At 44.2% G+C, this 27,366-nt stretch overlaps 3 protein-coding genes across 8 annotated transcripts; 1 reads left to right on the plus strand and 2 right to left on the minus strand.

Annotated features, from left to right (window-relative positions):
- Positions 1–1,320: 1,320 nt before the first annotated feature.
- On the minus strand, positions 1,321–10,009 carry prpf4 (PRP4 pre-mRNA processing factor 4 homolog (yeast)). Its single transcript, XM_055513647.1, has 15 exons — positions 9,871–10,009; positions 8,907–9,112; positions 8,636–8,822; positions 8,182–8,269; positions 7,959–8,038; positions 4,124–4,217; positions 3,728–3,822; positions 3,564–3,622; positions 2,861–2,984; positions 2,626–2,715; positions 2,396–2,518; positions 2,076–2,183; positions 1,886–2,004; positions 1,681–1,787; positions 1,321–1,611 (listed from the first exon to the last, which is right to left on the minus strand). The coding sequence occupies exons 2-15, from the start codon at positions 9,076–9,078 to the stop codon at positions 1,525–1,527; spliced, it is 1,533 nt and encodes a 510-aa protein (XP_055369622.1). The 5' UTR covers positions 9,079–9,112; positions 9,871–10,009; the 3' UTR covers positions 1,321–1,524.
- On the plus strand, positions 9,896–13,270 carry cdc26 (cell division cycle 26 homolog). 3 transcript variants are annotated; one of them, XM_029169521.3, is made up of 4 exons: positions 9,976–10,028; positions 10,114–10,200; positions 11,301–11,394; positions 11,486–13,270. In XM_029169521.3, exons 3-4 carry the CDS (start codon positions 11,314–11,316, stop codon positions 11,687–11,689), a joined length of 285 nt encoding a protein of 94 aa, XP_029025354.1. In that variant the 5' UTR covers positions 9,976–10,028; positions 10,114–10,200; positions 11,301–11,313; the 3' UTR covers positions 11,690–13,270. The 3 variants fall into 3 exon arrangements, with proteins under 3 accessions (XP_029025355.1, XP_029025354.1, XP_029025356.1); XM_029169522.3 differs by lacking the exon at positions 10,114–10,200 and having other exon boundaries at positions 9,896–10,028; XM_029169523.3 differs by lacking the exon at positions 9,976–10,028 and having other exon boundaries at positions 10,193–10,330.
- fer (fer (fps/fes related) tyrosine kinase) lies at positions 11,714–27,315 on the minus strand. 4 transcript variants are annotated; one of them, XM_029169507.3, is made up of 20 exons: positions 26,984–27,315; positions 26,292–26,415; positions 25,396–25,527; positions 24,277–24,450; positions 24,088–24,187; positions 23,815–23,998; positions 23,561–23,695; positions 20,552–20,671; positions 20,343–20,465; positions 20,063–20,264; positions 19,881–19,979; positions 19,405–19,611; positions 19,094–19,216; positions 18,967–19,023; positions 18,755–18,873; positions 13,982–14,076; positions 13,790–13,913; positions 13,536–13,690; positions 13,329–13,451; positions 11,714–13,180 (listed from the first exon to the last, which is right to left on the minus strand). In XM_029169507.3, the coding sequence occupies exons 2-20, from the start codon at positions 26,358–26,360 to the stop codon at positions 13,044–13,046; spliced, it is 2,478 nt and encodes an 825-aa protein (XP_029025340.1). In that variant the 5' UTR covers positions 26,361–26,415; positions 26,984–27,315; the 3' UTR covers positions 11,714–13,043. The 4 variants fall into 4 exon arrangements, with proteins under 4 accessions (XP_029025340.1, XP_029025338.1, XP_029025337.1 ...); XM_029169505.3 differs by having other exon boundaries at positions 19,405–19,608; positions 23,561–23,698; positions 26,984–27,314; XM_029169504.3 differs by having other exon boundaries at positions 23,561–23,698; positions 26,984–27,313.
- Between the last annotated feature and the right edge of the window lie 51 nt (positions 27,316–27,366).

A 27,366-nucleotide genomic window follows, 5' to 3' on the forward strand; every position in this document is an offset into this window, starting at 1 on the left:
GGATGAATATGCTTCCTTAGTGTTAGCATAAAACAAGTCCAGTCTTTTGTTGTCTCTGGTGTGGCAGGTTACTGTGTGTATGTTGGTAGGACAGATAAGGGAGATGCATGGTCACCAGAGATGAGGAAGAGGGTCTGTGGGAGCTTTGTCTGCAGCCTGCTGTTGGTAGCGAGCAGGGCTGTCTCTGCATCACAAAACATGATCCTCACAGTGCTGCCGGGCTTATCCAGGCAAGTAAGAGCTTAATGTAAGAGGAAGATGATTGCGTCCTCTACTTCTATGCCAGGTCAGTAGGCAAACTGCCTAGATAGGTTCCCACCACAGAGCGGATGTGGCCTAATGACCAGCCTCTTTAGTGTCTTCATCATATGTGATGTCAGAGCCACTGATCTGGAGCTGCTGAGGTCCCGAGCATGCGGTGTCCTAGGTACAGGTTCCACTCAGGTTGAAGACGTACTCTATAACGCCAAACATTTGTGCAGGGCTCCAGGAGTCTGGAGCTGATGACATCTGGTCCAGCTGCTTATTCACCTTCACTTGAAAAAGTTAAGGGAGGGGAGGGTGGATCTGTGTCAGAGTGGAGGATCCAGTCCAGGTGGGTGAGCTGGGGTGAGAAAGTTGTGTGAAGAGCTCTATAGGAGGAAGTCAAGAGGTGAGAGGGGATCATAGTGCTAGGGTTAGACCAGGGATGAAAAGTTGGAATGCAGCTGCTGAGGGGAGAATGTGAGTGAGTGAGTGAGTGTTTGGTCAAAAATGTTGGTTCAGACAGTTCACCCAACTCAGATCCCCTCAGTCTGTGGGTGGGGTGTTTGTAGCCAGAGATGATTTGTGTCTGACTTTCAAGATGATTTTCAAGCTTCTAAAAACCTCACTGATGTTGTAAAAAAAGTATTAGTGCTTAAACTTCCAGATCAGATATACAGTTTGACGTAATAGAATTAAGAACTAGGAGCATGATAAAGAAACAACACGGTGGGATCCAGGTCCCAAGAGTGTGGCAGGTAATGAGTGTTTGGACGGAGCTACAGGGAAGGAGATCAGATGGACATTATGGAGAAGTTATCCACTGAGCAGGTGGAGGCAGCAACAGGTCAAGTTCTAGTGAGGAGTGAGACGGTTAGCACTAACCCTAACCCCCCAGATTAAGGTGGAGAAATGCTTCAACTCTCAAGCTCAGCTGCCACAACTCAGCTTTAAGACAATTTTTTCTTATCTTTTGCAACCAAGTTCCAGATTAATCCAGTTGAACCAGTCTGAGTGAATGTGTGATGATAACGTGATCAGCTCATTCTTCTCTTCATTCACTGAGCTCATTTCTCCTTGTTTACTATCTCAAAACGTTTGTTTATTTATCATTTATGAACCATATTTTGCACCAAGTTACATGTACAAAGGAACTCAATTATTCCTTATCATATTTATCATTTATACTAAATTTAAACTAAACTTAAAAACCATATCTTTTATTTTAATGAAAAAAACAGCAATTTGTGACTTTTTCAGATATATAGAAAAGTTGTTACATCACTCTGACAACCAGAGCTTGAAAGTTCGGTCGTAGGAGCTAGTGGCAATCAGCGTCCCATCCGGTGACATGTCGATGCCCATCACCTGAAAACAGGTGACAACCATCAAAATCATTCTCAATGTTCAGAGGCAGCTGGACCACAGATTTCCTACCTTTCCTTCGTGTCCAGCTAGTGTCTTCAGTGGAGTCCAACCCGGATGACTCCAAACCTTTGCCGTGTTGTCGTATGCACCAGTCAAAAGGAAGTGACCATCAGTAGCTATAAACAAGCAAGAAGTGAGTCAGACACAAGCAAGTAATAAAAAAATGTATACAGTAGCGTTAATCATTTTTAATTTAACAATGTATCTATTTTACGTTGGAAGCGCACAGCAGACACCAAATTCTGGTGGGCAGGGATTGTGTACAAGCACTTTCTGTTTCTCAGCTCCCAAACCTTGCAGGTGTTGTCACCACTTCCTGTTGCCAGGTGATATCTGAAAGAATCAAGAGGAAAAAGTTTAAATCTGTCTGAATGAAGGCGCATCCTCCTTTCTGATTGGCTGACCCATTGGGGGAGAAGTGCAGGCTGTAGATCTCCTTTAGGTGTCCCTCCAGGAAAACAACGCAGCGCCCTGTGCGAAGGTCCCAAACGCGGCCAAATGCATCCAAGCCTCTGAATGTACAACAGACAGGAGGGAGGGATAAGAGGATTTAATCTTATTTAATTTATTCAAATCAGATCATTTTAATATACAGACTACAACGCGTGTGTTACCTGACTGATCTAAAAATCAAACAAAATGACCCAAGGCTCTGCTCTTAGGCAAGGGGTTGGTTAATTAGAAGTGTGTGTCAGCAGGGCCATGGTGCCATGTACTACTTTACCCAGTAGCAGCCAGGGAGCCGTCAGGGTGGAAGCTCAGGTCATGGACTCCTTTACTGTGACCTTCCTGGTGAAGAATTTCCTCCTGAACGTCCAAATCCCACAGACGCCACGAGTTATCGTAACTACACACAGGCACAGGTACTGCATTCACATATTGTGCGCCGCAAACACAACAGGACAATGGAATTAACGCAAACTGTGTTGGATTAGTAGTACACTAAATATTTACCAGGTGGTTCCCAAAAACCTTCCTGAAGGATGCCACGAGACCCGGGACACCCGCTCACTGTGACCCTCAATGTCTGCCATAGGCTCATCGCTGTGCCAAGCACACGCAGAGACACAAATTTGGGTTAAAGACATGTCCTCTCCTCCACTCTTTTTGTGTCTGTTCAGATTGTTAGCCTCCCGCCTTTATACATCACTGTTTCCTAACCCTGTGCTCTTGCCTTCTGATTTCATACCTTTCCAGGTTCCAAAGCTTCACAGATCCGTCAGCAGCACATGACGCCAAGCTGACGTCAGACTGATCAAGAGAGAGTCCGGCTTGTGGGCGGAAGACGACAGCGCCAACATTGGTGTTGTGTCCTGTTCAAACAGAACAAGGCAGAAAGTTTATGCAGTACATCTACCAGCATCTCTGATGATCCGACCAAGTTACACTATTAATGCAGATGCTGTGTTTGACTAGTAGTAGTACTACTAGTAAGAAGAAGAAGAAGAAGAAGAAGAAGAAGAAGCAGCAGAAGAAGAAGCAGCAGAAGAAGAAGAAGAAGAAGAAGAAGAAGCAGCAGCAGAAGCAGCAGAAGCAGAAGAAGAAGAAGCAGAAGAAGAAGAAGCAGAAGAAGAAGAAGCAGCAGCAGCAGAAGCAGCAGCAGAAGCAGCAGCAGAAGAAGAAGCAGCAGAAGAAGAAGAAGAAGAAGCAGCAGAAGCAGCAGAAGAAGCAGAAGAAGAAGCAGAAGCAGAAGCAGCAGCAGAAGAAGAAGCAGAAGCAGAAGAAGCAGAAGAAGAAGAAGCAGAAGCAGAAGAAGCAGAAGAAGAAGAAGCAGAAGAAGAAGAAGCAGAAGAAGAAGAAGAAGAAGCAGAAGAAGAAGAAGAAGAAGAAGCAGAAGCAGCAGAAGAAGCAGAAGAAGAAGAAGTTGAAGTTTATACATTAACACATCCCACCTCTGAGCGTACGGATCAGGCTACAGTCAGGGACGGACCACAGCTTACAGAGGCCGCTCCTGTGGGGGGAATGTTGAGCCTTAGTATCAGATCACTACATGAATGTAAGAGGCGCTACAAGCGCTAAATAGGAGGGATTAGCCACAGTAGGCAGCGCTTGTTACCAGGATGCAGTGGCTAACATCCTGGAGTCTGGGCTGAAGTGGCAGAAACTGATCGGTCGATCATCACCGATCTGGCTGCAGAAGTTGTTTAGGTTCTAGAAACAAAGAATTTATTTTCATATTAATACAAAAATATTTAGTCATAATTATGTATAGGTATTAGTAATATTATCATCAGTTCCTTAACATTTGCATTCAAAGTCTATAAATCTGCTAAATTCATATAATTCCTTGACTGAGGTAAAAGTACTTTGCACATAATAAAGGTTTCATTCAGCAACATTTACCAATGAACAAACACTTCTCTATTTCGTCTTGCAACCCAGGCCTAGCATGAGGCCAGTTCTGGTGGAGGTTCTGTTGTTATGTTTGTAAAGTGAGTTGAGTGCATTTCACCCTTAGGCTCTTGTGCAGCTCTTGCTGTCGGACCACCCTCGTCGAATCAGGAACATCCTTCTGAACACGTGCAGCCTCCAGACGCCTCATGGCCCTGAAGGACCAATCACAGCACAAGCTTCAAAATAAATAACACACAAGCAGAGCGCTCACAGACCACCGCAGTCTGCACAGTCTGTTACTTCTAAGCTGCACATTGTCTGAAGGTTGCATCATGTGAACTAGGTTTCTTCTTTTTAGTAGAAACATTTTACCACCAATCCAGGTGGCTGACTAAAGGCCACGCATTTATCCTTCAGTGAGTCCCCCCCAAACTGTAGGCGGTTTGGCTAATTATGAGAACAAGGGGCTGAGGAAGGATGCATTAATTTGTACACTTAATGCTTCCCTAACCCCTCTCTCTCTCTCAAACCCCTTGGCCATTAAAGCTGATTCTGAAATTCTGGACAGAGAGGAGTTAGTTTGCACAGGACAACCAATGAAGCCCTCTTGTGGCAAAAATAACAAAATAACTTACAATTTCAATTATAATTATTTACAAAAAAATGAACAAATAAACAAGTAAACTGCAGCTCACTCTGTCACATTCAATAGTGGTTATTGCACACGGAGTCGAGAGAGCTGAGTAGAGTTCAGCGCATACACAGCCGGGGGGAAGAAGCTGACTCTGTGTCTGCTGGTTCTGGTGGCCATAGCTCTGTGACGCCTGCCAGAGGGGAGGAGTTTAAACAGTTAAACAGTTTGTGTGGGGTCAGCAGTGCTTGCTGCACCTTTTGAGTTTGGCTCGGTACATATGCTCAATAGAAGGAAGCTCAGTCCCAATGATCTTCTCTGCTGACTGGACCACATGCTGCAGTCTGTGTCTGTCCTGCTTGGTGGATGAACCAAACCACACAGTGATGGAGACCCAGAGGACAGACTAAATGATGGCCGTGTGGAAGATGGTCAGCAGCTCCTGGGGCATGTTGAACTTCCTGAGCTGTCTCAGGAAGTACAACCTCTGCTGGGCCTTTTTGCAGACAATGTCTATGTGGGGGGCCCACTTCAAGTCCTGGGAGATGGTGGACCCTAGGAACCTGATTGAGTCCACAGTAGACACTGTGTTGTTGTGGGTAGTGAGGGGGAGGGGGGCAGGCCGTTCTTCCTGAAGTCCACCATCATCTCCAGAGTCTTAAGCGTGTTAAGCTCCAGCTGGTTCTGACAGCACCAGCTGCAGACCCAACAACGGTCATGTCTGCATACTTCAGGAGTTTCACTGAGGTGCAGTTATTAGTGTACAGGGAGAACAGCAGTGGCACATCGCTCTGGTGCGCCGATACTGATGGTGTGGGTGCCAGATGTGATGCTGCCCAGCCTCACCTGCTGCCTCGTGTCGGTCAGGAAGCTCCTGATCTACTGACACGTGGGATCAAGGACAGTGAGCTGGGTCAGTTTGTGGTGGAGTATTTCAGGGGTGATTGTATTGAAGGTTGAACTGAAGGCCACAAACAGGATCCTAGCATATGTGCCAGGGAGATCCAGGTGCTGCAGGATGTGGTGCAGTCCCAGGTTTACTGCATCAGCCGACCTGTTTTTCCTGTAAGCGAACTGCAGGGGGTCCAGCAGCAAACGTCTTCACCACAGGCGTCAAGGCGACAGATCTGTAGTCATTCAGGCTGGTGATGGTGGACTTCTTAGGGAGGGGCACGATGGTGGACTGTTTGAAGCAGTTGGGCACTGTAGACAGCTACAGAAACCGTTTAAAGATCTGAGTGAAGATCGGGATCAGGTTGGGAACACAACGTCAGGTTCGGGAGCTTTTCTAGCTTCCTGTCTCTGAAGAGTCGGTAGGCATCTCCTTCACAAACCTTTGGTGCCGGTAGAGGGTCTGGTGACGGGAGGGTGTGAGTGAGCCTACTGTGTGTCCAGGAGGTGTGAGGTGGTTCCTTTCAAACCGGCAGTAGAGGCTGTTAATGTTGTCTGCCAGATTTTTGCTGGCCTCAGGGTGCGGAGATGGTTTCCTGTAGTTGGTGATGTGTTGCAGGCCTCTCCAGACTGATGCAGGGTTGTTTAAGAATAGGCTGTTCTGCAAAAGGTGATGTACGATGTCAAAGTGTCAGTTAGCTCATGGATGTCTCTCGCTGCAGTTTCAAAAACCTCCCAGTCAGTGAAGTCAAAGCAGCCCTGCAGCTTCAGTTTGGACTCGTCCATCCGAGAAGATCATTGGGACTGAGCTTAGACCTTTTTCCCGTCCTGACCACAGGTTTACAGGTTTTAGATTCCTGCTTGTAGGTTGGGATGAGGTGAAGCAGACAGTGGTCAGAGAGGCCCAGTGCTCCACAGACAGAGTAGCAGGTGTCCTTTAACACAGTGTAGCAGTGGTCCAGTGTGTTCATGTCTCTGGTGGGACACTTCACATACTGCCTGTATCTGTAGAGTTTCTGACTCAGGTCTGTCACCCATGATGATGAGCAAGTCTGGATGTCTACTTTCCACGTCTGTTATATGGTCATCTGAATTTGAACTAAATCTGAGTGGCCCTTTCCATTCAGATGGAGATCTACTGCTGAAACTGTGCCTGATGTGTTGTTCCATCTGTGCTTAGCCATCTTTCTGTGTAGTAGCCGTTTGGTTTCTCTGATGTACAGTCCTGAGCACTCTTCACTGCACTAGACTGCATAAACTATGTTGCTCTTCTTCTGTTTTGGTGCCTAAACCATTGCCTGAAACAGTTTAGGTATGATTGTATTAGTGGGTTTAAAAAAACAAGTATGGGGTAGTTCCAAAAAGTCCTTTTCAGCTTTTCTGAACACACCGCTCATTTAAGGAATGACCAGATTCTTCCGCTGTTACTGGGTCTCAGGCTGTTCTGTCGCCCTTCTGGACTGTGACGCTGCCTTGTTGAAGGCCCATCTAGGGCTGCTGGTCTTAAGGGCTGTCCTCAGGTGCCTGTCTTCTTTTCTCTTGGCTTCGATGAAAGTGGAGATGTTCTCTGCTCTGTGATTCAGGGTCCTAATGACTCCAAGTTTGTGTTGAAATGGGTGATGAGTTCTTGGTGTCTTCTCCTGTGAACCTGATGTTGTTGTCCACTGTGTTGATGTGGTCTGTGAAAACTTGCACCTCTTCACCCAAATGTCATCCACATATCTGAACCACAACAATGGGTGACACTGGAGAGCCCATAGCACAACCATATCGCTGTTTGTAGAAGTCACCTCTGTAGCTGAATTGTGTGGTGTTCAGGGACATGTGTCGAGCTCCAGGCCTCAAGGGCCACTGTCTCTGCTGGTTTTCCAGCTCTCTCTGGTGTTCACCTTGATCAGGTGTGTCAGTTGGCTTTTCCAGCTTGTCATTGACTGAATACACCTGGTCAAGGTAATCAGTAGGAGCTGGGGCAGAGAGAGGTGGAAAACTAGCAGGGCAGCGGCCCTTGATGGCATCTCTGACACCCCTGCATTAAGGCATAGATCCAGTAGTAAACATACACCTTGAGAGTTCACACCTACTCATCCTCAGCCCTTTGTTCTCATAACGAGCCCACAGCTCACGAATAGGAAGGGAAACCTCACTGAAGGATAAATGTGTCGCCTTCAGCCAACTTTCTTCACACTGAAAGAGCCACCTGGATTACTGGTCAAACGTTTTAACTGAGAAGAATAAATCCAGTTCACATGACTCAACCTTCAGACTATTCCACCTGGAAGACTGAGAATCTCCACCGACAAGCTGCACAATGCTGCACATGGATGCTGGACTGTGTTTCAGATACATTGGTTGGGGACAAAGTTGTTTATATCTGCACAGGTAGTGGTCATTTTCAACCCAGAAGAAAGATGAGCACATGTTGCAGACTCACCGTGGCAGTGAGTATTTAGCCAACCACAGACGAGCGTCCTTCAGCGAGGCTGAGCCTTCATGGTACCACGTCTGCTGGCACTAGGACCGGTCACAAGGAAAGGTTCACTTTGGGCGTTGCTTCACTCAGACTGCTTTATTTTCTTTTTATAAAGGATTGGAGGTGAAACCAGAAGTGATCTAGTTTGTGATTTTTTTTTCAGGATATATCTGTGTATGCTGACCTCGTCCTGTGATCTCTTTGCTCTCTCCTCGTCCTTCCTGGACTTCTTCAGAGCATCGGGTCCAACCACAGACAGGACGCTTCGCAGTCTGAACACAAACGGTAGAGTTACAGTTTACAGTCATATCACACTGTAATCAGTCACTGGTGAGTCCAATCCTGAAGGGAGTTGCCAAGACAGGGTGTTTGGGCAGAGATTCTTTACCTCATGCAACGGCTAATATAACACTACCAATGAACTGCTTTTACTGTCAAAGGAAACCCACAGAACCTTCCACGAGCCTCAGGGGAAACTTAAGAAAACATGCTGTGGTGGAGTTTAAAGCAACAGTGGTTCTAGAATACACTGAGCAGAGTCAGTTTATTAGTGACACCACTGATTTCAGTGGTGTCACTAAAGATAAAGAAAGATGATCAGGTCACCTGGCTTCCCAAGGACCTAGGTTTGTACCTACCTCTCTCTACGGTCAGCTGGCCCCTCTCCGAATAGAGTGATGGGCTCCCCGAGCGCCCGGAGGCCAGCCTTCACCTCGGCGTCATCAGTGGAGACGGTAATCTGCCGTGCTCGCCGCCGCCGCTCAAACTCAGCAAGCGCCTCCTGCTGCCGCTCACTAACTCGCTCCTCCATCTCCAGAGTCTCACCTGCACAGCATCATGGGAAACAAACACTAGCACTACACACATTGTTTTTGTTTTCTATTTTCAGGGTTATGAACTGTTACCCACCTGAGGAGATGTTGATGTTTCCTGCCTGGATCCCTGCCTTCACTGCATTCTTTCCGGCCATTGTGCCACTTGCCGACTCACAGCTCAAACGTTCTCTCTCTTTTTCCTCCAGGCTGCCATAGAAAACTCGACTTTTCTTCACAGCTGGAGTCATGTCCTCGTCGTCCGACATTTTTAGTTTTACTTCTGGTGGTGGTAAACTAAACCTACAGAAAGTCAACAAAAGAGAGAAATTTAGATGTGGGTCAAGTAAACAGCAGCATAAACTAGAGCTGAGTGACAGAACGCCTGTACAGTCGCTGGGCTCTATTTCTCCTCGTCTTTCTAGATTCCCCAATCACTCACACACTGACGGTGACGCTGCTATGCAACGTGGGCTCAAACCACCTGGAGATGAATGTCTGTCACATGATCAGTAAACCCGAGAATGGGCCCTTCCTCTTATAATGTGACCATAATAGAATGCTGCTCTGTGGGTTAAACGTTTGTTCCCTATTTAATCAGTGATGGACGCACGTGTTAGTTAAACGCGTCCACGGCTGCTGCTTCTCATACGAGCTTAGAAAAAGTGCAGCACAACAACGAACCAGGTAAGTTTAGTCTGTGTTTTTGGTCGTTACCGTACAAATTGCATTCATAATAAATTGTGGATGTTTGTTTTTACTTAACTAATAATGCACAAATAACTGTCCTTTAGTTGCCCAAAAGATCAGATTTGATCCATTTAAGACTGTCTCGGATCCTTTCATTGGCGGTTTAGTTTGGCCATTGTTGTTGTAAAAACCGACGCTTACGCTTCGGAACCGATGACCGTAACAGACGGAAGAAATGCTGTAGTAGCATTAGCTACAATAAATCAGTTGTTCGGCGTCACGCATTTGCCTTAACATGTAAACATATAGCAGCAGCTATAAGACGTGACTAAAACAATGTATTTTAACTGTTTGTATTCGTACCAACTCACCCTAGAAAGAACAGCGTGCCTCTGGGAGCCGTGACCCGGTTACAGACGCGTCGTCACTTCCCAGGTCAGAGGCTGTTCTTCCGGTGCAGAAAGCTGCAACAGAAACGCGACAAGGCGCGACATCTGGACCCTATAAGCCGCGGGTCCGGTAGTTTACGGTAGGTTCCGCTCAAATCGTTCACAGTTTGACGGAGACGCAATGATCTATTTCTAGTGGACCTCACAGCTTTTAGCTGTTAGCAGATTATCGTAGGATCGTTTGGACCACTGAAACCGGATAGACTCTTGGTCCGGCCCGAGGAAGAGACAGCGGCACCCAGAGCAGAGAAGGTTCGTTCTGGAGCACAAGTAGAATGAATGTGACGTTCAGTCTGAAAACCCAGTCAATCCGATACGAGTTGGACTAGATCGCCCTTATGACGTCAACTCTGTACAGCCTAACAAGCATCTCAACACTTTAGTGAGTTTGGTTTTCTGACACACTGGTACTGTAAAACAATAGTAATTAACATCTCTAAAGTTTTAATTTTTTTTGTAATGTCCTGTTCCTACATTAGTTGCAACTTTTTTTATTATTATTTAAGGAATACTTCACCGACAAGCAAGTTGTTTTAAACACGGTATATTTTATTAGCTAAAATGTGCAAAAATCTTTAACATTGCAGTGCACTGCGCTTTAATAGCGATTAAACCTTCCGGAACCACCAGACACAAGCTAACGTTAGCAGCGCTAATCCCGTTAGCTACATATGCTAGGGCACCTCGATATTCCAATACACAAAACACACAGAGATGAGCTCGTAACTTTACTCAAAATTTACAGCACACGCTAAAACGGAAGTTCCGATATATTCATTACTCAGTGTTTATTCGACCATTGTTTTTTTTCTAGTTTCTTCTTGGTATCCTTGTTAGTTTTCAGTGCTCCTCTGTTCACATGTATCCCAAAATTAATGATCCGTAACACAATTCCCCATCAGAAGTAGGAGTTGCAACTTTATCCAAGACAATGGCGGCGCCGCCTAGCGCTATCTCCCTCTGGGGCACACAGTTGCTGGGACAGGTACTGAGAAAACCAGGAAGCGCTAGTTGGAGAGTCCACGTAATGTCGCCAGGGCAGCTGAGAATGGAGCGTTTTACATAATCTTTAGCTTCCCTGGCAGATTGATGCTGAGGAATAATTGATAATTTCCTGAAAATATGGTGGAATCTAAGTGTCCTTCATTTTTAAATACTACTTAAAAACTTAAACATAAAACATGTTAAGTGTTCATTCTTTATAGCAATGATTCTATTTTCCTGGACATTCAAAAATCCTGAACGGTCACATTCCAAGTAGCTTTGGTTCAGTTAGTGAATCCAGAGCAGCTTTGTTATGTCCTTGTCATGTTTTGCTCAGGTGTGTAATTCATTGTGTTTCTGTGTATCAGGTGCTGTAGAAAAATGTTGAGGAGGAAACCCACACGTCTGGAGCTAAAAATCGATGACACGGAAGAGTTCGAGAGCGTCAAGAAGGAGCTTGAGGTTTAGATCATTTAAATGGTGTTCTGTATGTCAGTCAATGCTGGAATCTGATTAGCTCAACAGTTTGTCAGTACTCGGTGCTTTTTTTTAGGCGCGTAAGCGTCAGCGAGAGGAGGCGGAGTCAGGAGGCCGAGTGGGCGGGGCTTCTGTTGTCAGCGTGGACGTCACAGGTGGTGCAGCTTCAGCTTCCTCTTCCATCTCAACAAGGGCAGAACTTATCAATGACCGAATTGGCTTCAAGCCTCACCCCAAGCCGTCAACATTGCCCACCTTATTTGGAAGTTTACAATTTTAGTACAAATGTTTGAGGAAATTGTGATTTTACAGTTGTTTTTTTTATTTAACTGATAATTCTGAAATGTCAATAAAATACAGCAAAAATACACAACTGTTCGAAAATACTTAAATCATCAAAATAATAACCAGGATTGCTGTGAAACCAATAACCGAAAAAAAATGTACAAAGAATGTGAAAGAAACAGCAGCAACCGGTCCCTTTTAAAAGACAACCCAAAATATTATAATGGTTGATAAATCTATGAAAAAAAGTTGGACTTGAAACAAGACAAACCAAAAAAATGAAATTTAAAAGCTAATAATCTGAAGTTACAAACTGCTCCACTCGTCAGTTGTGGTCATCTATTTTATTTATTTTATAATAAATGTTACATTATTTCTTATTGAATATAAGACAAACTGTAGATTAGTGTTTAACTGTAAAAAATAGTTTTAGCAAAAACAAAAATCGGAAAACATCTTTACAGTGTCAGTAGCTCTGATGCCACAATTAGTCCCCAACCTTATACAGTCAACTTGTAAAGACTCAAATAATTTTACCATGGTAATCAGGGATGCATGAATTTATAAAATGATTATCCTTGATACTGTTTAGTCTGAAAATAGCGGGAGGGGCATTAAGGGTAGCAGAGTTGGGGTGTTTAGTGATTGACAGTTGGATTTTCAGAATGTCTTAAAATGTTACTTTATTCAAACAACTGATGACAGTATACTGAATTATAAAAACAAAATAAAAATAAGAAAATAAATACAACAAAAGCTACTTGGTCCCAAGCAATAGAAGAAGTTTTAGTGTCTGTTTCTATAGTTACAGTAGTGAAAGTTAAAAATGTGACTTAGTGTCTCACACCTGTGACATTTTTAGCTTATTATGTAAAAACGTTTTTTGGAGGTTGTAACAATAATTTTACAATAAATAAGAATTTGTATACGTATATTTTAACCAACTGCCTTGTGTTGGCAGTACAATCCCTATGGTAAAAAAAAAAAAAAAATCAGCCTTCTGCATCATGATGCGTTTCCAAACCTGCATTGTTCTGGTCTCAGTCACTGGGTCAGTTTGTGGCCTGTGTCTTTGTTTACTTTCATACAGGTGAGACTGTTGTCTGTTCAGACTGGTGCTCAGACTGGATTTCTGTGGGTTTTCTTGTCTGATCTGAAATTAATTCACTTTCAGGCTGATTTATCTCCATTTTGTGTTTCTAACTGAATGTGACCGAATGAGTCAGTGTCTGCATCATCCCCACCTGCCGACCACGCCCACCACAGAAAACAAAAAGGATTTGGCTGGTGACTCAACTTTTTTCTGCTGTCTCTGATGATGTCATCACTTGGCCAGCTTAGCGATGATTTCATTTCTTCTTAATGGCAACCAGGTCTCGTTGCAGCTCTGAGAACTTGGGCCGGTCCCCTGAGTTATACTGCCAGCAGCGCAGCATCACTTTGTACACATCGTCAGGACAACGCTGAGGACATGCCATCCTATAGCCTAGCAACCATGAAGTGAAAATGTCAAGTTTCTATGATTCAAAAGGTTAAACCTTATAAAAATATTAAATAAAATACATTTTGCCATTTATGTTATATTGTCCAAAGTGACTTCTTTGTCAATGGACACCATAAACCTGTGTGTTTACCTTTCTCCACTTGTTCTCGAGCCTGCTGATTAGTCATCCCTGGATAAGGACACACTCCTAGACTGAAAGTCTCCCACAGCAGGATCCCATAGCTCCAAACATCACTGTCAGAGCTGTAGCGGCCTGCATCCAATCACAGAAAGTAACATGACTAAAAAGGTTCCTATTTTGGTTTATAACAAGGCCAGATAGGTGACTTGGTAGTACCATAGTTGAGTGCCTCAGGTGCAGTCCATTTGATGGGGATCTGTTTGAGTCCAGTTGAGGAATAAACTCCATCGTCCTCCTGACGACTCATCCCAAAGTCACTGATCTTTAGAACACTTCCTTCGCCAACAAGACAGTTCCTTGCAGCAAGGTCCCTAGGAGACAGGTTTAAAGCAACATAACAGAATTATTATAAATATTACTTGAAACAAATGTTAAATCATCTGTGGGGTTATGGTTAAAACAGGTATTACCTGTGGATGCAGTTTTTACTTTCCAGGTACGCCATGCCAGCTGCAGCGTCAACAGCAAAGCGAATCAGCTGCTTAGTCTTTAATTCATCTTTCTTCTTCCTTAGAAATGACAAGAAGTCTCCACCTGACAGACAAACCTGTTAGAAACTGGCCAATGAGAAAGCAACCATAATTAAACAAAGCTCCACCCACCAGGAACCAGCTCCATGACGATGTAGATCGGCTGTCGCTGCGTACAAACACCAATCAGCTTCACAATGTTTGGGTGGTCATACTGCTTCAGAATCCTACGCCAATCACAAACAGGCAGCCAATCATCATTATCTTACTTTTATGTAATGAAAAAAAAAAAAAGTGAATAAATAAATATTCAATTATATATATATATGTATATATATATATGTATGTATGTATATATATATGTATGTATGTATATATATATATATATATATATATATATATATATATATATATATATATATATATATATATAGCTCGCTGGATAGCTCAATCGGTAAAGTCACAGGACTTGCATGCGGGGGGTTCCCGGTTCCCGGTTCGAATCCCCCGTTAGGGGAATAGGCATCCAGTGTGGGTCCTTGGGCAAGACCCTTCAAGCTACCGCCTACCTCATATCATGAGAGACAATGAACCACATGAGATACCGGCTCAGACGTCGCCCGGTCTAACAAGGTCTGCGTCAGGTGTTGGGGAACCAGAGCACCTTGGCGAGAAGTGGGCTACTGGAACAAGAAAGAAATGGCTGAGATGCGAGAACAAGGCTCTGTTGGAATGCTACTACTCAAGTAACCCTAGTCAGAGGGGTTACATGAATAGAATGTGTGGCGATTGGGAACGGAGAAACCCACATTCAAGGCTGACGGCGAAGCAACTAGTAGCTCAGTGTTCCATCCACAAACGGCAACTGCTATCACAACTTGAGATTGACGAGATACAACACAAATGCTACGGCAAGGGGGGAGCCAGGACGCCAGGTCAGAGGGGAGGTTTCACCATCTCCCCAACCGGAAATTGGGTACGAAGCCCCAATAAGCACAGATACGCTGAGCGAGGCAGCGACTGACCTGAAAGATAAGATCATGGCGAGATTGAACAGGCAACCCCGAACCCCACTACAACGGCTAAGTGAAGTACCATCAGAAAGTCTCATGGAAGATGTGAATGCAGCATTGAGAGCGATCCCTACCACAACAATCACAGAAACCAATGAGCTGATATACGCTTCAGCATCAGTGATCCTAGAGGTGCTTGGCTATAAGAGCAACCATGGGAGCCATGAGAAACAATACCCACCATGGAAACGAAGGTTGGAGGCAAAAATCAAGGCAGCTTGGAGGGAAGTGAGCCAAATGACAGAGGCCCAGAGAGGTGCAATGAAAAGACCAATGCCTAAGAAGTACAGCCAGATGACCATACCTGAAGCACTCGAAACTGCCAAGCAAAGGCTACAAGCCTTGGCCAGCCGCCTAAAGAGATACACCAGAGATAACGAAGCCAGACGAATAAACCGGCTGTTCGCAACACAACCTGCGAAAGTGTACTCTCAATGGCAGGGTAATAACAACAGAGCAGACCCACCAAGGCTGGAAACTGAACAGTACTGGAAGGGTATATGGGAAAGGGAGGCATCACACAACAGTGATGCACAGTGGCTGGTGGATCTGAGGGAAGACCACAGCAACCTCCCTGAACAGAATCCAGTGACTATCACAGTGGCAGACATCCAACATAGAGTCTCAGGTATGAAAAACTGGACAGCACCTGGCCCTGACATGATCCACGCCTACTGGCTAAAAAAGCTCACTGCAATCCATGAGCGCCTGGCAGCACAAATGAACCAGCTGCTAAGGGATGGGACTCACCCTGAATGGCTAACCGAAGGGCGAACGATCCTGATAATGAAGGATCCCTCAAACGGTACAGTCCCATCCAACTACCGGCCAATAACCTGTCTCTCCACAACATGGAAGCTCATGTCAGGCATCATCGCAGCTAAGATAAGTGGGCACATGAGTCAATACATGAGCGAAGCACAGAAGGGCATTGGTAAGGATACCAGAGGAGCCAAACACCAACTCCTGGTAGACAGAACAGTCGCCCAAGACTGCAGAATGCGACACACCAACCTGTGCACAGCCTGGATCGACTACAAGAAAGCCTATGACTCAATGCCACACACATGGATCACTGAATGCTTGGAGCTGTACAACATCAACAGAACTCTAAGGGCCTTCATTGCAAACTCGATGAGGTTGTGGAGAACCACCCTTGAAGCCAATGGGAAGCCACTTGCCCAAGTATCCATCAAATGTGGCATATACCAAGGAGATGCACTGTCCCCACTGCTGTTCTGCATAGGTCTGAACCCCCTCAGCCAAATAATAAACAAGACTGGCTATGGATACCGACTCCGGAACGGGGCCACCATAAGTCACCTCCTCTACATGGATGACATCAAGCTGTACGCCAAGAGTGAGCGAGACATCGACTCGCTGATCCACACCACCAGGATCTACAGCTCGGACATCGGGATGTCATTCGGACTCGAGAAATGTGGGAGGATGGTGACAAAGAGAGACAAGGTAATCCACACAGAAGGGGTCTCACTCCCAGAAGGAAGAATAGCAGACATTGAGGACAATTACAAGTACCTTGGAATACCACAGGCAAACGGCAACCTTGAACAGGCAACAAGGAATGCGGCAACAGCCAAATACCTCCAACGAGTAAGGCAAGTCCTAAGAAGCCAGCTCAATGGCAAGAACAAATCCTGGGCAATAAACAGCTACGCTCTGCCAGTGATCAGATACCCTGCGGGAATAATAAGGTGGCCAAAGGAAGAGATACAGACCACAGATGTTAAGACACGAAAGCTCCTCACCATGCATGGAGGGTTCCACCCCAAATCCAGCACCCTGAGACTGTATGCTAGCCGCAAGGAAGGAGGCCGAGGACTAGTGAGCGTGAGAGCCACTATCCAGGATGAAACATCCAAGATCCATAAGTACATCAAGGATAAGGCCCCGACAGATGACGTGCTGAGTGAATGTCTCAGGCAGTGGAGAACAGAGGATGAGATGCTGGATGAGGGACCATCATGGGAGGACAAGCCCTTGCACGGGATGTACCACCGAAACATAACTGAAGTGGCTGATCTCAACAAATCCTACCAATGGCTTGAAAGGGCTGGGCTGAAGGACAGCACAGAGGCACTCATCCTGGCTGCACAGGAGCAGGCCCTGAGCACCAGAGCCATAGAGGCCCAGATCTACCACACCAGACAAGACCCAAGGTGTAGACTGTGCAAAGAGGCCCCAGAGACGATCCAGCACATAACTGCAGGGTGTAAGATGCTGGCAGGCAAAGCATACATGGAACGCCATAACCAAGTGGCTGGCATAGTATACAGGAACACCTGCGCGGAATATGGACTGGAAACCCCAAGGTCAAAGCGGGAAACACCTCCCAAGGTGGTAGAGAACGAGCGAGCCAAGATCCTGTGGGACTTCCAGATCCAGACTGACAGAATGGTAATGGCGAACCAACCAGACATTGTGGTGGTGGATAAAGAGCAGAGGAAAGCCGTAGTGGTGGATGTGGCAATACCAAGCGATGGCAACATCAGGAAAAAGGAACATGAGAAACTAGAGAAATACCAAGGGCTCAGAGAAGAACTGGAGAAGGCTTGGAAGGTGAAGGCCACAGTGGTGCCTGTGGTGATCGGAGCACTAGGGGCTGTGACCCCCAAACTGGAGGAGTGGCTACAACAGATCCCTGGAAAAACATCCGAAATCTCAGTCCAGAAAAGTGCAGTCCTAGGAACAGCAAGGATACTGCGCAGAATCCTCAAGCTCCCTGGCCTCTGGTAGAGGACCCGAGCTTGGAAAGTGGATGAGACCACCCGCGGAGGGTGAGAATAGAGTGTGTGTGTGTGTATATATATATATATAGATATATATATATATATATATATATATATATATATATATATATATATATATATATATATATATATATATATATATATATATATATATAGATATATATATATATATATATATATATATATATATATATATATATATATATATATATATATATATATATATATATATATATATATATATATATATATATATATATATATATATACCCGAGCTTGGAAAGGGGATGAGACCACCCGCGGAGGGTGAGAATAAAGTGTGTATCCCTCTCTCTCTTTCCTAGAAGGGACGCTAGAATGCAGCAGACAACTAGTAGCTCAGACTTCCTACATCCACAGTGGGGTCACGATCCCCATAACAACAGCAATGAAATTTTAGATGGATACCTTGAACCTGCTTTCCAGCTACAAGAATGGCATAACGGGAGGAATGTCCTTTAAAGAAGACACACAGGACTAAGCCATAGCCAACTGCCTGAAGGGGTGCACCACAGACCAGGTTCAGAAGAAAACTGGTATGGTATGGTATGGTATGGTATGGTATGGTATGGTATGGTATGGTATGGTATGGTATGGTATGGTATGGTATGGTATGGTAAAACTCCCTTATCACATTGATGATTGATCAATTGATTTGATTGATCAGGCCAGATCACAGATGTTGAAGACAGCTAGAAGTATGTGGGAATCTCACAATAGCCACAAAAAGACACAAGGAAAGCAGGACCATGCTGCTCTGTACTAAGCATTACTCCTTATCCGATTACTGGAGTCTGCTGGAATTAATCACAGCAGCAGAGGGTAAAGGGCTACGGCAAAACCCACGGTGCAGGCTTTCAAAGATGCCCTTAGATGACCAAGTTTAGACTCTCATTATATACACTACATCTGTGTGGCTATTTTAATGCCTGTTCCTTAATTGAATTGAATTATTTTATTTTCATTCTTCCTCAATAACATAGGTTAATTAATGGTTGATGTAATCATGTATGAAAGCAAACCTGGCCTCAGACAAAAAGCGGATCTTCAACTCTGGAGGTAAATCTTCTTTACACGTTTTGATGGCGACTGGAGTTTTGTCACGCTGCAGTGTTCCTTTAAACACCTCACCAAAGTTACCCTGGCAATCAGTAGAGAAGAAAGAAAACATAAGTTCTGGAGCTCAGCAGCACCATAGAAACATGATTCCAACAGACTTTAGAGGTGAGGACACCTTTCCTAAGAGTTCCCCCAGAACCACGTCCTCATGGTTTAGGATCCACTTTTTATCCTGCACAGACATAAACAAATAGCACTTAGCGCCTGTTCACTGCACTTGTACATACAAATGCAGTGGTTACCTTGACAACAGGGTTGAGCAACACCACCCCAGACTTCTTGGTGATGACCTGTTTGGTGGAGAAATGGTGTTCGATGAGCTGAGGGATGGTGGAGAAGCCCGTTCCCTCAAAACGGTACTGATTCTGCCATAGAAAAAGAGTTTACATATGAGCTCACACACATGCAGGAAGAGCTCATATGACTTGTACATATTTGTTTCACTAAAGAACTTAATAAAACCAAACTTCCCAGTCTCATTAAAAAGCCAGCTAGACAAAAATAGTAAATGCTCTGCACTGTGTGTTAGGGGTAAAGATCAGGTCACACGTACGTCTGCAAACTGGATGATGAAGTGTCGCCTCTGCTCGTCAGAAAATACTGACAGGACATACTCGCCCGGTTTAGCGTGACTCTCCCGCACCAAGAAGTCTCCCTGCTGCCTTAGTAATTCCTGAGCCTCAGTGCGAGGGATGGCGCCGTGGTACCACTCCTGCTCCACCAAGGGGCGCTCAGACGTAGGGATCACGTCAAAGAACTGCTGCAAGAGGAACACAGGAGAAACTATTGAGCAGGTTTAAAAATGTAACATTATCTAGGACTTTCTGGAAAAACCAGCACTCAACTTTCATATAACATTCACTCAGAGACATTGTTAATTCCAGTTAGGAGGACCAACATTTAGTAAAGACATTGGAACGTGGTCAAGGTAAGAATCTTTCTTTGACCCTCCAACACACCTGAAAAAGATCCTGGATTCAGAGTTCCACAGGTAGGAACAAACGAGTAAGTTAGACAAATGAGTCTTACTGAGGAGGAGGAGCCCAACATGGCTTTAGGTGATCGTATCATTCCTGCCAGAGAGTGGCGAAGAGTATCAAAGCGAGAGCTCTTCTCCTTCACTTTATCCTATTAACACAATTAAAAAAAAGGTAAGAGATTAATTTCATGTCCTGTTTAGATAACGCATTCAACAATACATGGTTGCTTACAGTGGAGCCAATGGAGCGGGCATCATCCTCGTATGGCAGTGCCGGAGCAGGAGGTGGAGGAGGAGGGGAAGCCACGGCGGCAGACATCTTTGCATCTAGAAGAGCCTTCTGGGAGGCAAGACGAGTCTCTGAACTGCGCAGCAACTGGACAGTGTGACGGAGCTCCAGGAGGGACAGTTTCTGACTGAGCAACAGGACACAGCTGAGGACGAGAGACCCAGAGGTAGTAAGCAATCTGAGACAGAGTGCACATCTAATGTTGTCTTCATTGACTTCTCACTCGCTCTTCCTCTCTGTGGTCTGCTGACTAGTTTGAATTTTGGAATCCAGGTCGTCAGCCAATGCTTCCTTAGTTCGCAGATTCTGCTGAGTCAGGACTAGCTCATCTGTCGCCGAGGACAACCTGAGATCAAGACAGAATGAAGGAGTGATTTTACTTTGGTGACCAAATGGAAACAGCATTTTTTATTTTATTTTGTAGTAGCTCACATGGCCTGTAGGGTTTCGGCCGTCAGAGTGTTCCACAGGATCTCATTGGGCGGCAGGTTCTCGGTATCCTCCAATAGTGAGGCATCAAACTCCACAGTCGCCTCAGGGGTCTCTGGAGACCTAAGGAGACAGTTTCCATAATAACCAGAAGTTAAGATAATTGTGTTAAGTTATTTTTACCAATATGCATTGTATCTCCACAGTGTTTGTGGAGCAAGAGAAACTGCAATAGAAATACTGGTAGATGATTTGAATGCAGCCAATGAGATGGTCACTTTACTGGCAAAACTGGATGAGTTATTTCTCAGAAAATAAAAAGACAGAGTTTATTAAGCTTTGACCGGATAGTGCAGTACAGTCAGCTGTCTAACGATGGATTTTATCACTGATTTTGAACAGCGATACTTGAAGATGCACAATATTAGCCTTTAAACTGTTAAACATGTTTGGAGATAAAAGACCTAAGCATGCACAGATTAAACATATGCATCAATTAAGTCGATTTTGAAGAGAATCTTTGTAGGAAACGTATCCGCTTCAACAGTGAAAATTAGCCAGGAAACCGCCTACATAACGGAGCAAAGGCACCAAAAACGCAAACTTCGTTCTCAAAATGACCAGCAAAGGACCCGACTATCTGGCACAAATCCACTCACCAGGTACAGTCGCAGATCACATATCCGACCAAATTTCACTGGAGCAAGAACTGTACACAGAGGTGAGCAAATCAGACTGAAGACAAGATAGATAATGTGTGGGAGTGCAACATTAATCTCACAACACACAAAGGAGGAACTTTGTGAAGCTGAAATTTTAATGATGGAGCTCAGCAATAATAGACACAGCATGCACATAGTGGATAGTAGCTGGATAGTATATTGACAGGGATGACTACATCACTGTGTTAAGTCAAAATGAGATAAACAAATTAAAGAACACAGAAACACTCAGCCATAGATCCTTTAGGTTTTGAAATGAAAAAGTAGTCCATTTTATTTGAACACTTAAGATCCCAGCAAGACTTGGACAGACAAAGTGCAAGGTTGAAACAGAAGTTGTGCCAGCAAACATTTCACTGCTTTTGAGCAAAACATAAAAAATAGCAACAATATTGGACATGAAAAATAACAGCACAGTGATGTTCAATCAGGCTGTGGAACTTGAATTAGCACTGGCCTTTACTGTGTGAACATCATGGATAAGGAAGCTAAACTTAAAGACTGTCAGTGCAGAGAGCAGGTCTACTGCTTCTACTGACAGCTTACAAAGATTTATTAACAGATCAGCAAATAAAGATAAAGAAAGCAACACAATCTTGCTGACGATTTTGAATGAATGTGGTATATGTCAAAGACATGGTAAAACTAAGCCCAAGCCTGCTGTTGACCTGCAACTAGCATCTCAATACAATGAAATGGTGGCTGTAGAAATGTACTGTATGAACTCAAACCAGGTGTGTGTGGTATCTACACATTATTGGTCAGTTTACAACGCAGGCAGCGTTCTAACTACAAAATGGCCTTCTGAAAGTATTTTGTTCATGACTGGATAAGTATACATAGAAACTGTTCAGAGTGGAAAGGACTAGAAACTGTCATTGGTCAGGATGATGCCATGGTGTTTGTTAGACATGGAGGAACCTGAGAAAGGTGAATGATGAGAACTTGATAGAACTGCATAGAACAAGATAGAAACAACTGTTTCTCCTGCTGATTTCATAGATAGTGAAGATGTGTTGATAACAAAGGATGCAACATTTGTCTTAGCAAAACAAAAAGAGATAATGAACTGGAATAATGTGTTTGAGCAAGTTAACAATCAGGGACTAAAGTGTGTTTCTTCATGATGGATTTGTAGACTAAAAGAAACTGTAAATGGTTTAATTCCAAAAGCTCAACTTGTGGCCAGGGGTTTTGAGGAGTTATGTCATGTGCCTTAGAATCAGTTTGCCTTCTTGTAGCAGTGTTTTTTCAGCCAATGCTTCACTGTACAAAGTGAAAGACATAGTCCTAAGAACAGTAGGAGTAATCTCACGGGTTGATCCTGCAGTGTTCAACTCAGATCTAGGATAGGCCAAATTCCTTGGGGTTGCAAGATAGAGCAGACCAGACATCTTGTTTGATGTGAGAAATTTGGCTTCATGTATCAAAAGTGCAACTGTGCAGACTGTGAGACTAATAGAATAGTGTGCAAACTCAAGTCAGTCAAAAAAAGTAGTTCTCAGCTTACAGTACCTGGGAAGAGTCAGTACGCTGAAGATTGTAGCATTCGGTGATGCCTTGTGTGGAAATCTTTCAGTTAGCTAGTCAAGGTAGTCACTTTATTGTCTTGATGCGAGAAAACGGAAAGTTCTCGCCTTTTTCCTTGCAGTCAAAAGAATTGTGAGGAGCACTCTTGCAGGGGAAAAGCAGGCCATGTGTAATGCTATTGATAATGCTGTTTCTGGCCACATTGTTCTCTGAACTAACTCGTGGTACAGAGCATGCTGGACCAATAATCTGCATCACAGAGAGTCACTCACTTGTTGATGCACTGAAGTCCACCAAGTCAGTGACTGAAAGAAGGCTCTATTTGGAAATGAGCAGCATCAATAAACTCATGCAAATACAAAATGTTGGTCGAGTGCTGTGGTACAACAGAAAAGAACAACTTGACTGTCTCACCCAAAAGGCCCCAGTTCTTCAGTTACTTAAGGCACTTGGTAAAGAACAGTGGAGAACTAATTGAATTAAGCGCTTCGACAATATAATGAATAATGAGGTTTTTTAAGAAGAGAGGGAATTTGTTAAATTCTGTTTGCCAATATGCGTTTTTTTCTCCAGTGTCTTATTGTGTTATGGTTTGTAGAAATGTGGCACTCTTATTTTGAAGTGACCAGATGAAGGAGGGCAGAAGGTATTGATGTTGTTGAAAACAGCAGTCGCCAATAAAGTAGTTTCCAGCAGTTCATAATTAGTCTCAATGGTACGCTAACAGATGGAACCCCAGCACCGAGACTGATGGACTGACCTGTAGGCATCAATGAAGTGTTGGTACTCGGCTAGAGGGTCGATCTGTTCCACTGCTGCTGAGATCTCTTGGTGAAGTTTAACGATCTCCTCCGTTAGCAGACTGCTGATCTCACAGTACTCCTCAAGGATACTTCTACTGTAGCAAGACACATTTTATCAAAAAGGTTGATCACTACCACAGAGTGATATTGAATGACATATTCTTTTTCTTTACAGTCACTATCCCTCAGCATGTGCTCCACTTTAACTTACAGGGCCAGCGTCATGTCTTCCTGCATCCTTTGCAGGGCATCGAGCAGAGCGGGTGCAGCACAGCGTCTGTGCTCTTCCTGCTGGGTTCGAGCACCGCACACCGCCAACACATACTGGTTATGGAGGTTGTGGAGCTTTGCCGTCGCTTTGTCGTAACGCTCACGGGCACGCTCTGCCTCCCGACCTGAACATGACACAGACAGGAGAAGGAGTCAGTGAGTACAAAGATTTTAAATGTTCTGAACCAATAAAAATCAAGTGACAAGCAGAAACCTTTGGCCAGAGCTTCCTTATATTTCTCTCTAGTTGTGTTTGCTTCACGGCTCAGCTGACGATATGTCACTTTCAGCTTCTCCAGATCACTTCTGGTAACCTAACAACAAACAGCAGGTTTACTGATGGTAAAGAACCGAATAACTGAGTAAAAAAGGTTTAATCAAATCCCCTCCACAGTCCACAGACCTTATGGTTGCTGCTCTCCAGCTGCTGATGAAGACTCTGGTAGCTCTTCTTGACCTGCTGCTTGTCTCGGATCAGCGTGGCCAGACGATGCAGGGGACCTGAGTTTAGATCATCAGCGTGACTTCTCATCACTCGACCTAATGCTTCAGTCTGACGAACTACCTGGGACCAGGACTAAGAGACATGCACAAGATCAAAAGTAGTCAAAACCTCTTCCTGTCCGCTGTCTCCCAGTGCTGCTCTATGGGATTTCTATAGAACTCAACCAAACTGCCTGGGTTATGTTGTGCCCTATCATTGTTGCTTTTTGTTCTTTTTTTCTTCTCTCCATGCCGTCACCCTAACTCGGGTCGGCAACATGCAGCTTTGCGTAGCTTAAATAATGAATTAAAATATATTTAAAATAAATGTTATCTGCGCTCAAAATCGCATTGCAGTAGCTACCACTGCCGCTGTCTCCTCCCCATTTCACACGCCTAACGTGTCCTCACCACTGCCGATGTTAAAGGTGAACACGTTTCCAGATTAAGTGGTGACCGACTTCCGAATGCGCACTGTTTGCCTTTAGTTGTTGCAGCTGTTTGAAGCAGAAAGCTGTCCTCGTCGATGCCTTGACAATGTTTTGTCGTCTGTATGCAATCTGAACAGTCTTTACAGTTTCACAAGGTGTAATCTGACAAAGTTTTATCGTTTCGTTTTCTAGTCACGGAAGTAGCTAAAAGAGAATGAGGACTGATTAATTCTGCTGTTAGTTGCTTTGATCTTCTGTCAATAATACATAAAATGTTAAGCCTCTGCGTCTCCGTCTTTTGAGTCTTGTTTGGGTTTAAAGCTAACTTTTGAATGTTCTCAAATATAATAAAAAACTAACTTCCTCCCGCTGTCAGTGCAGCAAAATAAGGTTACACTCACGGCCTTAACCATCGAACCACTGAGAGCTCACTACGTTTCTAACATCATGCAACAGATATGACATATGTAAAGATGCTTTTTCTGAATAGCAGCAGCCAGATCAACCTGTCACCACAATCACATTGGTGTCAGCGGTTCCGCGTAACGATCTGAACTAAAATGTGAGACCAGGTCTGAACAGGGGACACAGACTAGGAGGTGGCTCACCTTGCTGACGGTGCTGACATAGTCTGCAGCTTCCTGTTTCTCCGTTTGCTGAGTCATGCCAAGCAGCAGGGCAGCATACTCTTTGTCACTTTTCACCCGTTGTGTCATAAAACGTTTTACAGTCTCCAGCAGCTGGACGGAAACATGTTATAAAAACTTTATGTTCCTCAGATAAATCATCAAATACACATTTTATAATATGAAAAGAGGGGCTGAAAGCAAAAACTGTGCCAATGAAGAAGCCAAAAGCAAATATAGATTATTTTTTGTTAAATTTATGGAAGAACACTTAAACACACACTAACTAATTTCTTAGGTTTTACTGTAAAGCTCTTTGAAGTTGGGAAATTTTGAGGTTTTAATAACCTTTCTCTGTACTTCATTTGAAGTCACTAGAAGCTTATTTAGCACTTCTGGTTAATTTCACAATTACTGTGATATCTTCTCATCTTGTTGTTGTGTTGCAAGACATATTTTGGAGCATGTAACCAATGTTTGGTATCCTCAGATGGCTCTTGTCACAGCCACCTTTGGTTAGCTTCCCAAACGTCTTACACAAAAACCTAATACCTGCTCTCCTATGTGGAGAAAACACTGACAAAAGACTTTTTAATAGGGCGCTCATCCTCAGGTTGTCTGACCATGAGGCATGCAATTCACCCTGCTAACAGTTGTTTAGTATGTTCAGGCTTTAGTCTAAAGCTCAACACCTTTGCTTTCACTCCATCCACATTTACTAATGGAGCAAAAAGGGAGCATAATGCAGCTCTACCTCTTAAGTTACGCCTTCACTGCCCAGATGCCAGAAGTTGTGAACGGATAATTTTCTGCTGTCAATACATGAAGACGGTGAATGAGAGGAATATACCAGGGATAATAAAGCCAAAGTTGCACACCTTCAGCTCCCAGTCCTGCAGCTTCAGTAATCCCTCGTGTGAATTCCTCAGGTCCCGACCAAACCCCATACTGAAATTAAATTCACTAACGACAAGGGCGAGTGGCGATGGTTTGCATGGTCGTCTGTAGTGAGACAGAGAAAATGGAGATTAACAGTAAGAAACGCACAACACTTACATAGGAATATGTCAGTAATTAAACCATTAGAATCAGGATTTTAAATAAACATGATGTATATATCACATTAAACTTTACTCTGTTTTCTTGATAGTTAAAGGCCCTAAAATTAAATTATTTCTTAAATTACAATTTTAAAGTCGCTTCTATTTAAATGTTTAAAACCCTGATTGCCAGTCTTTCGGTGACAAAACATACTGCAGTTTAAATTTTATTCCAAACGTCTAGAAAACATCTGTAACCATAAATGACATAATCTCTTCAATCTAAAAGTGTTAAAATTGCATTTTTAATCTTTCAAACATCTGAACGTTTTATTAGATGATACTACAGCTAAATTAACTTTAGCAGCTCCTCCACATTAAAACTAATAACAAATCTAAGCTAAAGGCTAACAGGCTAACGGGCTAGCAGACTAGCGGCAGCTGTGAAGTTTCCTGTGGAACTAAATAAAGAAGGCCTGAGGCTGGAAGCATCTATTGACGTTAATAAAGCCAAGCGTGCACTGACTGACCCCAACCAAACTACCAGCGAGACCGACCCTTCCTCCCTCGGAATGGGTTTTCTGCCTTGTTCTGTGGGGAAGTGAAGGGAGGATGAAGCCCGCAGACGGAGGAGGAGGACCGGGCAGTGGAGGGAGGGGGTCGCTGTTTTCCACGTATCTCCTGTCGGTTTCCGTCTTATCAGCGCACAGGGAAGCAGATTTATTCGGTGGCAGGTTCTCTGTCCGGTCACCGCGGCTCTCTGTTGTCCTCCGCTGGGCTCATTTCCTCTGCTTGTCGGTGTTTTTCTTTTCCAGGCGTCTCCTCTTGTCGTCCGACTACACACTAAGGGCTAAGTGCTAACGGTTAGCAGGGAGGGGCTTCCGCGGGAAACGGAAAAGTGGGAAGGGGATAG

This window comes from Betta splendens, chromosome 12 (genome assembly GCF_900634795.4).
Source record: "Betta splendens chromosome 12, fBetSpl5.4, whole genome shotgun sequence".
Lineage (NCBI taxonomy): Eukaryota > Metazoa > Chordata > Actinopteri > Anabantiformes > Osphronemidae > Betta > Betta splendens.

Excerpts from the sequence above, each read along its gene's own strand:
- prpf4 (XM_055513647.1), bottom strand. The coding sequence starts at position 9,078 with ATGTCGGACGACGAGGACATGACTCCAGCTGTGAAGAAAAGTCGAGTT. Across the intron at positions 8,270-8,635 it reads CCAGCTGACCGTAGAGAGAG|ACTGCGAAGCGTCCTGTCTG; the intron begins GTAGGTACAAAC and ends GTTTGTGTTCAG. Across the intron at positions 1,788-1,885 it reads GTCTGCTGTGCGCTTCCAAC|CTACTGATGGTCACTTCCTT; the intron begins GTAAAATAGATA and ends GCTTGTTTATAG.
- cdc26 (XM_029169522.3), top strand. The coding sequence starts at position 11,314 with ATGTTGAGGAGGAAACCCACACGTCTGGAGCTAAAAATCGATGACACG. Across the intron at positions 11,395-11,485 it reads GCGTCAAGAAGGAGCTTGAG|GCGCGTAAGCGTCAGCGAGA; the intron begins GTTTAGATCATT and ends GCTTTTTTTTAG.
- fer (XM_029169504.3), bottom strand. The coding sequence starts at position 26,360 with ATGGGGTTTGGTCGGGACCTGAGGAATTCACACGAGGGATTACTGAAG. Across the intron at positions 20,265-20,342 it reads ACCACAGAGAGGAAGAGCGA|CTGTGTCCTGTTGCTCAGTC; the intron begins GTGAGAAGTCAA and ends TCTCGTCCTCAG. Across the intron at positions 13,914-13,981 it reads CGTCATGGAGCTGGTTCCTG|GTGGAGACTTCTTGTCATTT; the intron begins GTGGGTGGAGCT and ends TTTGTCTGTCAG.